The sequence below is a fragment of the Pongo abelii genome, chromosome 17 (assembly GCF_028885655.2).
Source record: "Pongo abelii isolate AG06213 chromosome 17, NHGRI_mPonAbe1-v2.0_pri, whole genome shotgun sequence".
Taxonomy (NCBI): domain Eukaryota; kingdom Metazoa; phylum Chordata; class Mammalia; order Primates; family Hominidae; genus Pongo; species Pongo abelii.
The window spans coordinates 94,709,557-94,724,728 of NC_072002.2; the positions used below are offsets into that span (position 1 = coordinate 94,709,557).

The 15,172-nt window shown below is 55.8% G+C and overlaps 1 protein-coding gene across 8 annotated transcripts in view; it reads left to right on the top strand.

Annotated features, from left to right (window-relative positions):
- NFATC1 (nuclear factor of activated T cells 1) overlaps positions 1 to 11,043 on the top strand; it is a 135,413-nt gene extending 124,370 nt beyond the window's left edge. For all 8 annotated transcript variants that reach the window (XM_024235818.3, XM_024235815.3, XM_063716968.1 and 5 more), the window contains one exon: positions 9,263 to 11,043. In XM_024235818.3, coding sequence (XP_024091586.1) covers positions 9,263 to 9,265 — 3 coding nt within the window. In that variant the 3' untranslated portion in view covers positions 9,266 to 11,043. The remainder of the gene's footprint in view (positions 1 to 9,262) is intronic.
- Positions 11,044 to 15,172: the final 4,129 nt, after the last annotated feature.

A 15,172-nucleotide genomic window follows, 5' to 3' on the forward strand; every position in this document is an offset into this window, starting at 1 on the left:
TGTGTGTCTGGGTGGGGGGGCGTCTGCTGGTGTGTGTGTTTTGTGTGTGTGTTCGGGGGGTGCGTCTACTGATGTCTGTGTGTGGAGGGTATCTGCTGATGTTTTGTGTGTGGGGGGGGGTGCATCCACTGATGTGTGCATCTGTGGGGGCGTCTGTTGATGTGTGTGTTTTGCTTGTGTTAAAAGGCGCACACTGCAGGAAAGGAAAGTGGCAGTAAACACCCCCACCCCCAGCCTTCCCTCACCTCAGATACGCCAAGTTCCGGGCACTGAGCACCCTGCAGGTGAAACGGAGGACCAGAGAGGGAAGGGACGGGGGCCAGATTTGGAGGAGAGAGGACAGGCTCCTGGGGCCAGGAGCTGGCTGGGCAGGGTGGGAACCCTCCTGTCCCAGGGTCTGAGTCGTCCCCCAGGCACCAGCCAGTAGGCCCATTCCAGCTTTCCACGACTTTCCTAGTAAGTACTAGGCCCATTCCAGCTTTCCACAACTTTCCTAGTAAGTACTGAAGGAACAAACACACATCTAACACTGTGGCTTGCCCAGCGGGGCCCCAGGCCGCCATCTGGGAGGATCTGGGGGCAGGTGGCTGTGCAGGGCCCAGTAGAGCTGGCCAAGCTCAGACCCCAGTGTGGGTCAGCCCCGCCCTGTCAGCTCTGGGGTCCCAGGCAGCCATTCCCACTCTCCCAGCCCTCTGGGGTCCCCGTGGACAGAACGGGTGGCTACAGGGCCTGCCTTTGCCGCTCCCGGGGCTGTTGCAAGGAGCAGACAGGCAGGTGCATGGAGGGCCAGGCAGGGTTGCATAACTGCTGGGGAAATGGGTAGTTTGTTCATTCCTTAAAATGTAAGATCGTTAATTGCTTTCAGAAACCAGGCATTCAGAAATGCAGAAAAATGTTGCTTGCAAGCCAGGCAGCAAGGGGGCAAAATACATCAACAGCGTTCAGGCCCTGGCAGCTCCGTTCTGGCCCTTGTCATTCCCAGCATAGAGAAACGAAACTCCTGCGTGAAACTTAAGAGGTGAACTTTGGGTAGCTCACTACAGGGTGAAGTTTAAATGTCAACTTTCTTTCAAAATGATGATCAAAAAGAAGAAACTGGTTATGTGAAGGTACGAATACTTGACTGAGAAAGGCGTCTCGCCTACGGCTTGTTTATGCACAGCTAGTGAGAGCTTGCGTGGCCCCAGCAAGGGCGCAGATAAGATTCACAGGTGAGGCAGTGAAAGCCACGCCTGCCCTCGTACTTGGTAGTTTTTATATTTAAAAATATACTGATTTCCTCCTTCACTCAATTCCAGATGTACATAGAGAGGTGGGTATGGGTGTGGGTGTGTGGATGTGTATAGAGAGGTGGGTATGAGTGTGTCCTCGAGGGAGGTTCTCAGCCTGCAGCCAGGATTCAAAACGCCACACTCGAGTTTTAGGAAAAAACAATAGTTTCCACCTGAGGAGCACTTTAGAGAAAAATCTAATATAAGGGAAAAAAACCCTCCTTATTAAATTAAATTGTGGTATAACAGCTCACCACATCCTGTTGCGGGGACATCTGACGTTAGTCAAAGTAAGTTTCCTCTTTCAGGTCTCCCACACGCTGTGAGGGTCACATGCTACCTGCAATTCAAAATATGCTAGGAAGGGAAAAAACCCTTTGTGTCTGTGGAAAAGCTGAATAAGAAGATGGAAATTATCAGCAGAGAGAGCTGGTATGGGAAACCGTAGGTGTCATCGGCAACCATACCCAAGGAAGCCGCCCCCGGAATAGCAAGGGCAGGGCCGGGCAGCTGTGGCTGACCTCATGGGTCAGAAGTGCTCGTGGCGGGAAGGAGTTGGGGGGGCGGTCCTGTCTTTCAGCCCAGCGCCAGCGAGCCACATGGCCTCAGACCGACCCCCAGGATGGGCCCGTTGTCCACCTGTGAAAGGGGAAGCCGTGGCTTTCCTCTCAGGGCTACGGCACAGGCCGTGTCTGCGGGGTGAGTACGGCTCCACGCACGGCTCTCGTCCGCGGTGTGGACGGTTGGGCGGTGCAGCCTCCTCTGCAGTTCGGTTGCTGTACTGTCCTCTGCTGAGCGGTGTCAGGGTTGTCCGTCCCGCTCTCTGTCAGCTGCTGCCATGGGGCAGTGGGAAGGCCCTGGAGGGTGCCTGGGCTGTGTCTGGTCCCGGCCATGCGTCCCTGCAGCGTCTGAGACCTTGTGGAACACACTTGACCCGGCGCTGGGACGGGGTCGGCCCACACGCACCGCCAGCCCACAGGAGTGGGGTGCAGGCTGCTGCTGGCTCCTTAGGCCTCGACAGCTCTCTTGAGGCCGGCGCTCCTCCCCTCCCGAGAGCTCAGCAGCCACAGACCGAGGCAGAGAGCAAAGGAGGCTGTGGCGGCCCCCGGCGGGAACCTGGGTGGCCGGGGGACACACCGAGGAACTTTCTGCCCCCCAACGGGCTCTCCCACCGAGGCTCAGGTGCCCGTGGGCAGCAAGGGGAAGCCCCACTGCCATGCCGCTTCCCCTTTCACCCTCAGCAGACGCGCCCTCCTGTGCCCGTGGGGAACAAGACGGCTCACGGCAGCCATGCAGGCGGCCTGTCCCATGAACATGATGGAGACCTCAGACGCCGTGCCCACCCTGTCACTGTCCCCATCACCCATCCTGTCCCCTCACTATTGCCCTCAGGCCTCCCCACATCCCATCATTACTAGCTCTCAGTCCTCCCCACATCCCATCATTATTACCCCTCAGTCATCCCCACGTCCCACCATTATTACCCCTCAGTCATCCCCACGTCCCACCATTATTACCCCCTCAGTCATCCCCACGTCCCACCATTATTACCCCTCAGTCCTCCCCACGTCCCACCATTACCCCTCAGTCCTCCCCACGTCCCATCATTATTACCCCCCAATCCTCCCCACGTCCCACCATTATTACCCGTCAGTCCTCCCCACGTCCCACCATTACTCCTCAGTCCTCCCCACGTCCCACCATTACCCGTCAGTCCTCCCCACATCCCATCATTACCCCTCAGTCCTCCCCACATCCCATCATTATTACCCCTCAGTCCTCCCCACGTCCCACCATTATTACCCCTCAGTCCTCCCTTCTGTCCCCTTCATCATTGCCTCTCAGTCCTCCCCACATCCCATCATTATTACCCCTTAGTCCTCCCCACGTCCCATCATTATTACCCCTCAGTCCTCCCCACGTCCCACCATTATTACCCCTCAGTCCTCCCCACGTCCCACCATTACCCCTCAGTCCTCCCCACATCCCATCATTATTACCCCTCAGTCCTCCCCACGTCCCACCATTATTACCCCTCAGTCCTCCCCACGTCCCACCATTATTACCCCTCAGTCCTCCCCACGTCCCACCATTATTACCCCCCAGTCCTCCCCACGTCCCACCATTATTACCCGTCAGTCCTCCCCACGTCCCACCATTACCCCTCAGTCCTCCCCACGTCCCACCATTACCCGTCAGTCCTCCCCACATCCCATCATTACCCCTCAGTCCTCCCCACATCCCATCATTATTACCCCTCAGTCCTCCCCACGTCCCACCATTATTACCCCTCAGTCCTCCCTTCTGTCCCCTTCATCATTGCCTCTCAGTCCTCCCCACATCCCATCATTATTACCCCTTAGTCCTCCCCACGTCCCACCATTATTACCCCTCAGTCCTCCCCACGTCCCATCATTATTACCCCTCAGTCCTCCCCACATCCCACCATTACCCCTCAGTCCTCCCCACATCTCACCATTATTACCCCTCAGTCCTCCCCACGTCCCACCATTATTACCCCTCAGTCCTCCCCACGTCCCATCATTATTACCCCTCAGTCCTCCCCACATCCCACCATTACCCCTCAGTCCTCCCCACATCTCACCATTATTACCCCTCAGTCCTCCCCACATCTCACCATTATTACCCCTCAGTCCTCCCCACGTCCCACCATTATTACCCCTCAGTCCTCCCCACGTCCCATCATTATTACCCCTCAGTCCTCCCCACGTCCCACCATTATTACCCCTCAGTCCTCCCCACGTCCCACCATTATTACCCCTCAGTCCTCCGCACGTCCCACCATTATTACCCCTCAGTCCTCCCTTCTGTCCCCTTCATCATTGCCTCTCAGTCCTCCCCACATCCCATCATTATTACCCCTTAGTCCTCCCCACATCCCATCATTATTACCCCCCAGTCCTCCCCACGTCCCACCATTATTACCCCCTCAGTCCTCCCCACGTCCCACCATTACCCCTCAGTCCTCCCCACATCCCATCATTACCCCTCAGTCCTCCCCACATCCCATCATTATTACCCCTCAGTCCTCCCCACGTCCCACCATTATTACCCCTCAGTCCTCCCCACGTCCCACCATTACCCCTCAGTCCTCCCCACCTCCCACCATTACCCCTCAGTCCTCCCCACCTCCCACCATTATTACCCCTCAGTCCTCCCCACGTCCCACCATTATTACCCCTCAGTCCTCCCCACGTCCCACCATTATTACCCCTCAGTCCTCCCCACGTCCCACCATTATTACCCGTCAGTCCTCCCCACGTCCCACCATTATTACCCGTCAGTCCTCCCCACATCCCACCATTACCCCTCAGTCCTCCCCACGTCCCACCATTACCCCTCAGTCATCCCCACGTCCCACCATTACCCCTCAGTACTCCCCACGTCCCATCATTACCCCTCAGCCCTCCCCACATCCCATCATTATTACCCCTCAGTCCTCCCCACGTCCCACCATTATTACCCCTCAGTCCTCCCCACGTCCCACCATTACCCCTCAGTCCTCCCCACCTCCCACCATTACCCCTCAGTCCTCCCCACGTCCCACCATTATTACCCCTCAGTCCTCCCCACGTCCCACCATTATTACCCCTCAGTCCTCCCCACGTCCCACCATTATTACCCCTCAGTCATCCCCACGTCCCACCATTATTACCCCTCAGTCATCCCCACGTCCCACCATTACCCCTCAGTCCTCCCATCCCATCATTACCCCTCAGTCCTCCCCACGTCCCACCATTATTACCCCTCAGTCCTCCCCATGTCCCACCATTATTACCCCTCAGTCCTCCCCACGTCCTACCATTATTACCCCTCAGTCCTCCCCACGTCCCATCATTATTACCCCTCAGTCCTCCCCACGTCCCACCATTACCCCTCAGTCCTCCCCACGTCCTACCATTATTACCCCTCAGTCCTCCCCACGTCCCATCATTACCCCTCAGTCCTCCCCACGTCCCACCATTACTCCTCAGTCCTCCCCACGTCCCACCATTATTACCCGTCAGTCCTCCCCACGTCCCACCATTACCCCTCAGTCCTCCCCACGTCCCACCATTACCCCTCAGTCCTCCCCACGTCCCATCATTATTACCTCCCAGTCCTCCCCACGTCCCACCATAATTACCAGTCAGTCCTCCCCATGTCCCATCATTATTACCCCTCAGTCCTCCCCACGTCCCACCATTACCCCTCAGTCCTCCCCACGTCCCACCATTATTACCCCTCAGTCCTCCCCACGTCCCACCATTATTACCCCTCAGTCCTCCCCACGTCCCACCATTATTACCCCTCAATCATCCCCACGTCCCACCATTACCCCTCAGTCCTCCCCACATCCCATCATTACCCCTCAGTCCTCCCCACGTCCCACAATTATTACCCCTCAGTCCTCCCCACGTCCCACCATTATTACCCCTCAGTCCTCCCCACGTCCTACCATTATTACCCCTCAGTCCTCCCCATGTCCCATCATTATTACCCCTCAGTCCTCCCCACGTCCCACCATTACCCCTCAGTCCTCCCCACGTCCCACCATTACCCCTCAGTCCTCCCCACGTCCTACCATTATTACCCCTCAGTCCTCCCCACGTCCCATCATTATTACCCCTCAGTCCTCCCCACGTCCCACCATTACCCCTCAGTCCTCCCCACGTCCTACCATTATTACCCCTCAGTCCTCCCCACGTCCCATCATTATTACCCCCCAGTCCTCCCCACGTCCCACCATTATTACCAGTCAGTCCTCCCCACGTCCCATCATTATTACCCCTCAGTCCTCCCCACGTCCCACCATTACCCCTCAGTCCTCCCCACGTCCCACCATTATTACCCCTCAGTCCTCTCCACGTCCCACCATTATTACCCCTCAGTCCTCCCCACGTCCCACCATTATTACCCCTCAGTCATCCCCACGTCCCACCATTACCCCTCAGTCCTCCCCACATCCCATCATTACCCCTCAGTCCTCCCCACGTCCCACCATTATTACCCCTCAGTCCTCCCCACGTCCCACCATTATTACCGCTCAGTCCTCCCCACGTCCTACCATTATTACCCCTCAGTCCTCCCCACGTCCCATCATTATTACCCCTCAGTCCTCCCCACGTCCCACCATTACCCCTCAGTCCTCCCCACGTCCCACCATTACCCCTCAGTCCTCCCCACGTCCTACCATTACCCCTCAGTCCTCCCCACGTCCCATCATTATTACCCCTCAGTCCTCCCCACGTCCCACCATTACCCCTCAGTCCTCCCCACGTCCCATCATTATTACCCCCCAGTCCTCCCCACGTCCCACCATTATTACCAGTCAGTCCTCCCCACGTCCCACCATTATTACCCGTCAGTCCTCCCCACGTCCCACCATTACCCCTCAGTCCTCCCCACGTCCCACCATTACCCCTCAGTCCTCCCCACATCCCATCATTATTACCCCCCAGTCCTCCCCACGTCCCACCATTATTACCAGTCAGTCCTCCCCACGTCCCATCATTATTACCCCTCAGTCCTCCCCACGTCCCACCATTACCCCTCAGTCCTCCCCACGTCCCACCATTATTACCCCTCAGTCCTCCCCACGTCCCACCATTATTACCCCTCAGTCCTCCCCACGTCCCACCATTATTACCCCTCAGTCCTCCCCACGTCCCACCATTACCCCTCAGTCCTCCCCACGTCCCACCATTATTACCCCCCAGTCCTCCCCACGTCCCACCATTATTACCCCCCAGTCCTCCCCACGTCCCACCATTATTACCCCTCAGTCCTCCCCACGTCCCACCATTATTACCCCTCAGTCCTCCCCACGTCCCACCATTATTACCCCTCAGTCCTCCCCACGTCCCACCATTATTACCCCTCAGTCCTCCCCACGTCCCACCATTATTACCCCTCAGTCCTCCCCACGTCCCACCATTACCCCTCAGTCCTCCCCACGTCCTATCATTATTACCCCCCAGTCCTCTCTCCTGTCCCCTTCATCGTTGCCTCTCAGGCCTCCCTTCTGTCCCTGTCACTGTTACCCTTCATGGTCCACTCATGGCTTCATTATTTCTTTGTAGCGTCCCCACCTTTCCCCTATGTGGATCATTTAGGCCTCTTTCAACCCCACAATCACTATTCTGACTGGAGTCCTTTCTTTTGGAGCTCCACTGGCTGGGGCTGGATGAGGACCTGATCCCGGCCTCTTCATGCATTGGGCAGCCTCCCTTCCCCAACAGGTGGGGCCTGTTCTGAGCTACCTGAACCCCCACCGTGTCTTCCTCCTGGGCAGGTGGCTTCTCCTGCCTCTTTGCAGACGTCTTTTGTAGCAAGGCTGAACCAGCGCAATGGGAAAGGAGTTAACTGGTCTCGAATTCTGGGGCATCCCCGTCTCATGCCACAGGTGCCGAGCACAGCAGGGCATGGAGCTCCTGGGAGCCGCTGCACTCAGCAGCACAGCGGGCGGGAGGACGGTGAGGAACCAGCAGCCCAGGGCGTTCAGGTGGGGACGTGCGACCCCCACACAGAACAGAGCCCTCTTTCTCTCTGCGTTGTGCTGAGGCCCCGCGGCGCCGCCCGAGTGTCACGGAAAGTGCCTGTGGTATAGGAGCTGCCGTGCGCACTCCGGGACAAGTCAGGTCCTGTGTGCCAGTACGGGAGCAGCCTGCGAGCACCTGGGCCCTGTCGTTATCCTCATTAGTGTTTGTGAAGAGTCACACGGAGGGGCAGGAGCCCGGGCTCCTTCTGGTGCCTTCCACACTGGGGGCGGAGCCCTCTGCAGAGAGCCTGGCTCTGCGTCGTGTGGCTGAGTGCCAGGTCCCGTCTTGGGCAGGGCCCAGGATCAGCGTGGCTCTGAGCAGGGCCGGCGGGGAGCCGACGCGTGCCTGTGTCTTTACAGAGGCTGAGCTCCCACGCGGGATGGAGTCGGGACCCTCTGTGGGCGCCGTGTCAGGAGGTGCTGCTGGCGGGGCCAGGCGTGTGGGGCACCTTTGCTTGCCCGGGTCTCTAGCTCCACAGAGCCTTGGGCGAGCCAGCCTCGGGTGTGTGTTTGCAGCCAGGATTCCTCCTGGAGCTCAGTGCCAGTGTGTCCTGTTATCAGTTCCCATGACACAATTCCTGGTTCTCCATCTGTGTTTTGTTATTGTTATTCTTAAAAATAGTCAGGGGGGTTGTTGAAAGGGAATTTGGGGAAGGGAGTGGGGTGATGAAATGCACACCACTAATTGCTCCAGGAAGCCACCCTGAGACAGGCCGGGGCCTTTGCAGAAACACGTGGGGCTTATCTGGGCTCTGGGCGCTCCAGCCCATGGCAGAGGGAAGCCCGGGCAGTTCCGTGACGTCAGCGCACGCCCCACCAGAACCTGGGAGGGAGATGGGACGTGGCGACAGTGCTGGTGGCACATCCCCTATCTCAGCGCCCATCAGGGCGGCCACAGCAGGAGGTGGGTGGAGCGGGGATGCATGCAGCTCACAAAGGCCCTAATGGTGCCGCTCGTTTCCTCTGCATCTGCCAGAAGTCACAGGTGACGGGGAACGTCACTGGCCTGTGGGGGACTCAGGGACTCCGCCATCCAAAGGGAAATAAAAATCAGGAAGAGCCTGAGAGGGAGGCTCAGGCGACACTGGTGCTGACACCGCAGAAGTGCTGGTGTGGACCTGTGGGTGGCTTGGTTCGTGGAGAGGCAGCCACGGCGTCTTCCCAGGATCGTGGCCGGCACCTGGCACCTGTACTTTGGCCGTCAGAGATGTGCTGGCACCGTGCTACGGACGAGGGCGGTCACTCTGGCGACCCCAGCTCTCTGCCGAGGCAGCCGGGCACTGGCTTATGACACTCATGGACCAGGGCGGGACCCAGGAGGAAATGCGGGTTCCTGGGGAGATGCCTTGTCACAAGCGTGAGCATCACTGATGGAGGAGCAGGGCTGGGGGTGTTGCTTTGATGTTTATGGTATTTCCCTAATACTCTCTCAATTTTTCTTTTCTTACAGTAAATGAAATAATACGAAATGACCTCTCCAGCACGAGCACCCACTCCTAGTTGCCACATTGGAGCACTCAGTTCAGCGGGGGTATGCTGACTTCAGCAGACAAAGACTTCTGAATAAATAAACTGAACGCACACCTGGTACCACTCAGGACCTCCAACTGACTGAATGCCAGGAGCTGAACATTAATATGTGCAAAGATTGGCTCTCCAACAAGAAGGAAAGCAGGGAGGAAGGGAGATCAGTGTGTCTCCTGGAGAAGTCATCTCATGACAACAGAAGGGAGGTGGCTGGGCTGAGCACGGGAGACCCACCGTGCAGGGGCCTTTCATGGGAACGGCCCACACGCAGTTTGACCCCACGCCCAGCCCTTCTGGCACCCCTGGGGTTCAATACTGGAAGTGCCTTATTTAACTAGACTATCAGGGTATCATAGAATTGAGCATTGAATTTGCTACTGTAGGAGTATTGGTAGGAGCAGAAACTGCAAACACATTTCATTGTGAGGTTTTACCCTTTGTATGAATGAAGAGAACACTGGCAGGCTGTGAGAGGACCCTAATATGAGTCTCCTACGTTTGGAACCTGGGCTGTCACGTACAAGCCTGCTGCCTTACGCAGTGCGTTTTAGAATCTTCCAGTCTGTCATCTCAGCTCTTTTGTAACACGCTTCCCTTGTCTGCGCGGTTGAAACCGTAGGCTTGTTCATGGTCGCATGCTCGCATCTTTGTTTTTAATCTGGCTTCGAACATGGCACAACTAAGTTGAATAGCACATCAATAGGTTACTGGACAAAAGCAGAAAAACCTGTTACAGGGTAGACTGCATTTGCATGTGTGTACATATCTGGGCATCTATTTATGTATAAATAATAACAGAGCCGACGTGTCCTCGCCCGGGAGGGCTTCCCTGTCAGCAATAACCGGCATCCGTTTTGGAACCTGCGTCTGGGGCTCCAGGCGCTGCTCTTGCTGGCGTCCATCGCCGCATCGGACGGCCGTGCGTTTTCTCATCTCGCGCAGTTCGAGGAGGACCCTAGAAAGCCAGGAGCTGTGATTCACAGTAGCTGTAGGTTACCAGACGGCAACATTAGAAAGTGATTGTAAATAACGTGCAACATAAGTGTAATATATTTGTTCAGTTATAAGATGATTGTTTCACAGAAGCCTTACCACTCTCTGCTTCATCTAAGGAAACCAAAAACGCCGCTTTAATGCTCAGCCCTGCGTCATGTGTTTTTAGATGAGTTACTGTTAACAGGTAGGTTCGTGTACGCTTTGCTGGGCACTTTGTACAATTAATTGCTTATTACGTATGATTACTCGCAGCGATCTATTGTTCATATAACCAAAAAGCATGGTTTATTCATTAAAACACAGTTGACCTGAACTCGTGCCTTAGGAATTAATGCCCCCTTATGGAACCTGCCTGAATTGCACCTGCGGGTGGAGGCTCCGGCTGTGAAGTCACTGAACAGAACGTCACTGATGGAGAAAGGGCTCCTGCGGAAGGAACGGCCTGTACCGTGCGCTCCGGCACAGTCGCGTCTCTTGTGTCTCACTCACAGAAAGAAACAACCCGAAGGCCATCCCGTCGGTCTGCACATAACCGTGAAGACGTGTGGCCGCGTCCCACCTGCGGCTGGGTACCCTGCACCCAGCATTGTAGGAGTCATGTGCAGCCTTTTTCAGGGGCCTGTCTTCGAAAAGGAAACGTTTGATGTCTGTGTCAGCTGTCTTTGTAGTTAGGAAATAGATCCAATAAAGCCGTATTTTTTTGCTGGACAGGCATAGTCTGCGAGTAGTTCATGACACGCGTGGAAGATTCCGCTTTGTTCTTGGAGTGTGTTTTCAGTTGCGTGTACTTGGATTGTCTGTGAAACGAGCCTCATGTTGGGAAGGCTGTGTAGACGCGGCCATTCGCCATTGGAAGGGCATCTTGCCAGTAGAGCTGTTCCCTTTCTTCGATGTTTAGGTAAAAACCTGCCATAGAAATTTGCGAGACGCCGGATAGTTCCCAGGCCCTGTAACTGAAGCAGCTCAGAAATGTTCATCCGGGCGAGGTGGAGAAGGAACTCCTGCTAGTGCCAAATGTTTTTGCTCAGAGGAATATCCTGGGTGAGGCTTTGGCCACACACACAGTCGCATGCCATTTGACAATCATCTGGCGAGGAAACGTGTGTGGAAACCCGCAGGTTTTCACCGTCTCTCCCCGCTTCTTGAAGCTGCTCTTCCCCTTTTCCCAACCAAAGCTCCCTACTTCACGTTTGGGTGGGAAAATATTACCTGGCCATGAGTTAAAATATGAAACTTGGAACTTTTACAGTAATTATTCTCATCTTTCAGAAACATTTTTCATTTAGGACTTTATAAAATGCAAGAATTGCGATTTCTTTTGCTCAGAGGTGTACAGATTGAGTTAAAGGACTAGGGAAGTCATCACCACCTAAAGCGATTAGTAAGCATCTATCCCTCAGTTTTCTGTGCTTGACAATATTTGAAGTGAGCCTGAGAACATCGTCAAAGGTCCCATGTGGGGTGGTGTGAGGAGAGCATAGAGGCTGGCGTTTGGGGGAGCCGGGAGGAGACCCCGCAGGCATCAGGAGCCCTCGGCTCTCAGCGAGTAGGGAAGGTCCCACGTGGGGTGGTGTGAGGAGAGCACAGAGACCAGTGTTCTTGGGGGGGGCTCTCAGCTCTCAGCGAGTAGGGGAGAGCTGGTTAAGCCCTTGCTTTCCTCCAACTGGCCCCAGTCAGGGCCTAACAGAGCCTTGGACTGTTCGACCCAGAGGCAGCCAGCACACGCCTATCGCCTCCCTCTGCCGAAGCGGGTGGAGCTGTCCACGCAGAATGTACTGGAAGCTCTTTCTTGGTTTCAAAGTGACTTTTTGAAACCTCCTTGGTTGTCCTCAACCCCAGTAACAGAATATTCCAAAATTATGAATGTTATAAAGTAATGGTTTCCTCAGAAGAGGTTGAGCCTCTGCGAATAACCCTCTTAGTGTTTGTGCCTTTTAGGTTGATTTTGAGTAATTAGAAAAATGCACCCACAGGCTGCTTTCCAGCCAGAGGTTCTGCCTGTCGGGGGAAGAGCTGTTGGGCAGTTACGTGTGCCACCCTCGTGTGTACACCAGAACCAAGACTGCATTTTCCTGGAAAGCTAAGAGAGAGGTCAGCTTCGGGAGGCAGCGGAACTACCTTCCTGGTCTTCGCTGGCCTCTAGCACGCGGTCCTCGGTGACCAAAATCCTGGGGGAACCTTAGGGATGGGGCATTTTCTGAGAGTCACGTAGCCAGAGGCAAAGCAGCCGCAGCCACGCACAAGACCACGTTTGCTTTGCTCCTGAGCGGAGACTGGGTGGCACGAAAGTAATATAAGTATCAAGTTTCCCCTCAGGGCCAAGTGGAGCCCAGGAAAGACCCAAGTGCTTGAGCCTCCGGCCCTGGCAAGGGCATCTCGTTATGTGAACAGCCTGGGACCCCTTCCCCCAGCATTCCCCTCCCCCCTCCCCACCCAGGACGCGCCCTGGCCCCGCTTCTAGAGAAGGACCCAAAAACTCAGCTGTTTCCGCCAGTTCCGCCACGTTCCCCACACGGCGTCCTCACCAGTGACATCACCGGAGGCTGTCTCATCTCAACGTGAATATTTTTAAAAATACATCCCGTGTTGAAATTAACAAGCTATACCTGAGTGAGTGTTTGGCGAGAGCTCAGGGTGCGCTGACGCCGAGATAAAATAACCTCTTTAAGAGAAGCCCCGGACCAGCTTTGTGGGTTAACATTGTAAATTCACATAAGATGAAAGCAACCACTTTAAAACATGCAATTCTGTGGTATTTTGTACATTCACAAGGTTGTGTAGCCACCATCTCTCTGTCCACGATATTTTTGTCACCCCCAGAGAAACCCCCGTGGCCCTGGGCAGCTTCTCCCCATCTCCTCCCTGGGACCTTGGGTTCACACATCTCTGGGTTTGCCGGTCCGGGCATTTCATGCCAATGGAATCATGAACGTGGGACTCTGTGGCTGGCGTCTTCCACGTAGTGTTTCCCAAGGTCATCCGTGTGGTCACGTGGGTCAGTATTTCATCCCTTTTTATGACCAAGTCATGTTCCCCGGGTGATGGGGACCCCACGTCTTGCTGGTCCTTTGTCGGCTGGCGGACACGGTCCCACCTCCTGGCCGTCGTCAGCTGCGCTGCTGTGAACGCTAGTGTTCAGGTTTTTGTTCAGGTCCCTGTTTTCAATTCTTTGGGGCATATTCCCCGGGAGTAGAACTCCTGGGTATTACGGTAATTGTACGTTTAACTTTTTGAGGAACTGTTTTCTCCTCCTCAGTTTTTAAATTATCCATCCCTAAGACAGATCCTGGCTCACTAACCTAATTTGGAATCACATATGTGAAGCACATCATATTTATAATTATTTATGCCAAAAAAATTAAGTTAGGTAGAAGATGACTAAGTGTTCATTTATACCAAAGCAGAAAGCAGACCCCCCCAGCTGACCCCGCCTGCAGCCCCCCAGCCAACCCTCACCCTGTGCCTGCCTGCAGCCCCTCAATGCCCACCCATAGCTTCCCCAGCAGACCCCTCCGGTGCCCGCCTGCAGTCCCCCTGGCTGTCCCCCGTGCCTCCTGCCTGCAGCCCCCTTAGCAGACCCTCCTGTCTCTGCCTGCAGCACCCCTGGCAGACCCTCCTGTCTCCTCCTCCAGCCCCCCTGCCCTCGGCAGACCCTCCTGTCTCTGCCTGCAGCCCCCTCCAGCAGACCCTCCTGTCTCCTGCAGCCCCCCCGCCCCCTGGCAGACCCTCCTATCTCTGCCTGCAGCCCCCCCAGCAGACCCCCCTGCCTTGGGTTTCCGCCAGGACCTAAATGCAGTGTCTGAGTCGCCGTGACGGTGCCCACAGAGCCCCAGATGACACACGTTCATTTTACTTCGCATATAAATTAGAGAAAAGAGCCTTGGTGAGGACGTTGGCTGAGACGTAATCGCGCCAGTGAACGTGTTTCATGAGGAAAGCAGCTTCTGCCGACATCTATGCAGCGATTTTCCTGCTGACCCTAGAACTCGGCATCCCGACCTTTCTGTAAACACAGCTGCAGAGCCACTTGGCCTTTTCCAGATTGTGTCGTCAGAAAGTGACTACCATCTCCACGTGGCTGTTCTCTCTGGGATCGATGAGCTTTTCAGCACGGGGGACTTGGGTCCCATCTTCCCAGCAGGACAGAGTGGGGTGGCTCCTTCCTCAGAGTGCGGCCGGAGGGCGGATGCGCTGCCGCTGCTGTGCATAGTTTAATTCGCAGAGCACTTTTGTGTCCAGCAGGCATTGCCCTTTTCCCAAAAAGGAGGGAAATGTTCACGAGCATCTATTCTGGGGCAGCCTGGGTCCCATCCGGACGGGGAAGAGCTAGGGGTGGCCTGGGTCCCATCCAGACAGGGGGAGCTGGGTGATTCAGGCCCACAGCACTCAGCCTCTCACAGGCCGTTTCCCCTCCTTGCCGTGCCCACTCTTCCGACCTGGGCATTAGGGGCACGGTCTGGGCTCCCACTCCACCCCCCAACGGCTCTTCCCAGCCGAGAATCTGCAGAGGTGCATTTCCAAACTGCACGTTTGTTTCTGAGCAGTCTGCTGGCTCCACAGACCCCTGGTAGTGTGAATGTTGCCTTACGGGGTCCCTGGGTAGCGCAAACACCACGCCACTCTCATGCTGCCCAGCACAGATGTGGGGACAGGTCCTACCCAGAGGCAAGGCAGGCCCCCAGTGGCACTGTTGGAACGCTGTCCGTGCGGCGTGGCTGTGGGCCCTCAGCAGACACCTCACCCTCTGCAGTGGGGGTGTCTGTGCCTTCCTGAGTGCAGTTCTCATAGGAGACAGCTGCGTGCCGAGCCCTTCCGGCAGACAGCATGATGCACTCAC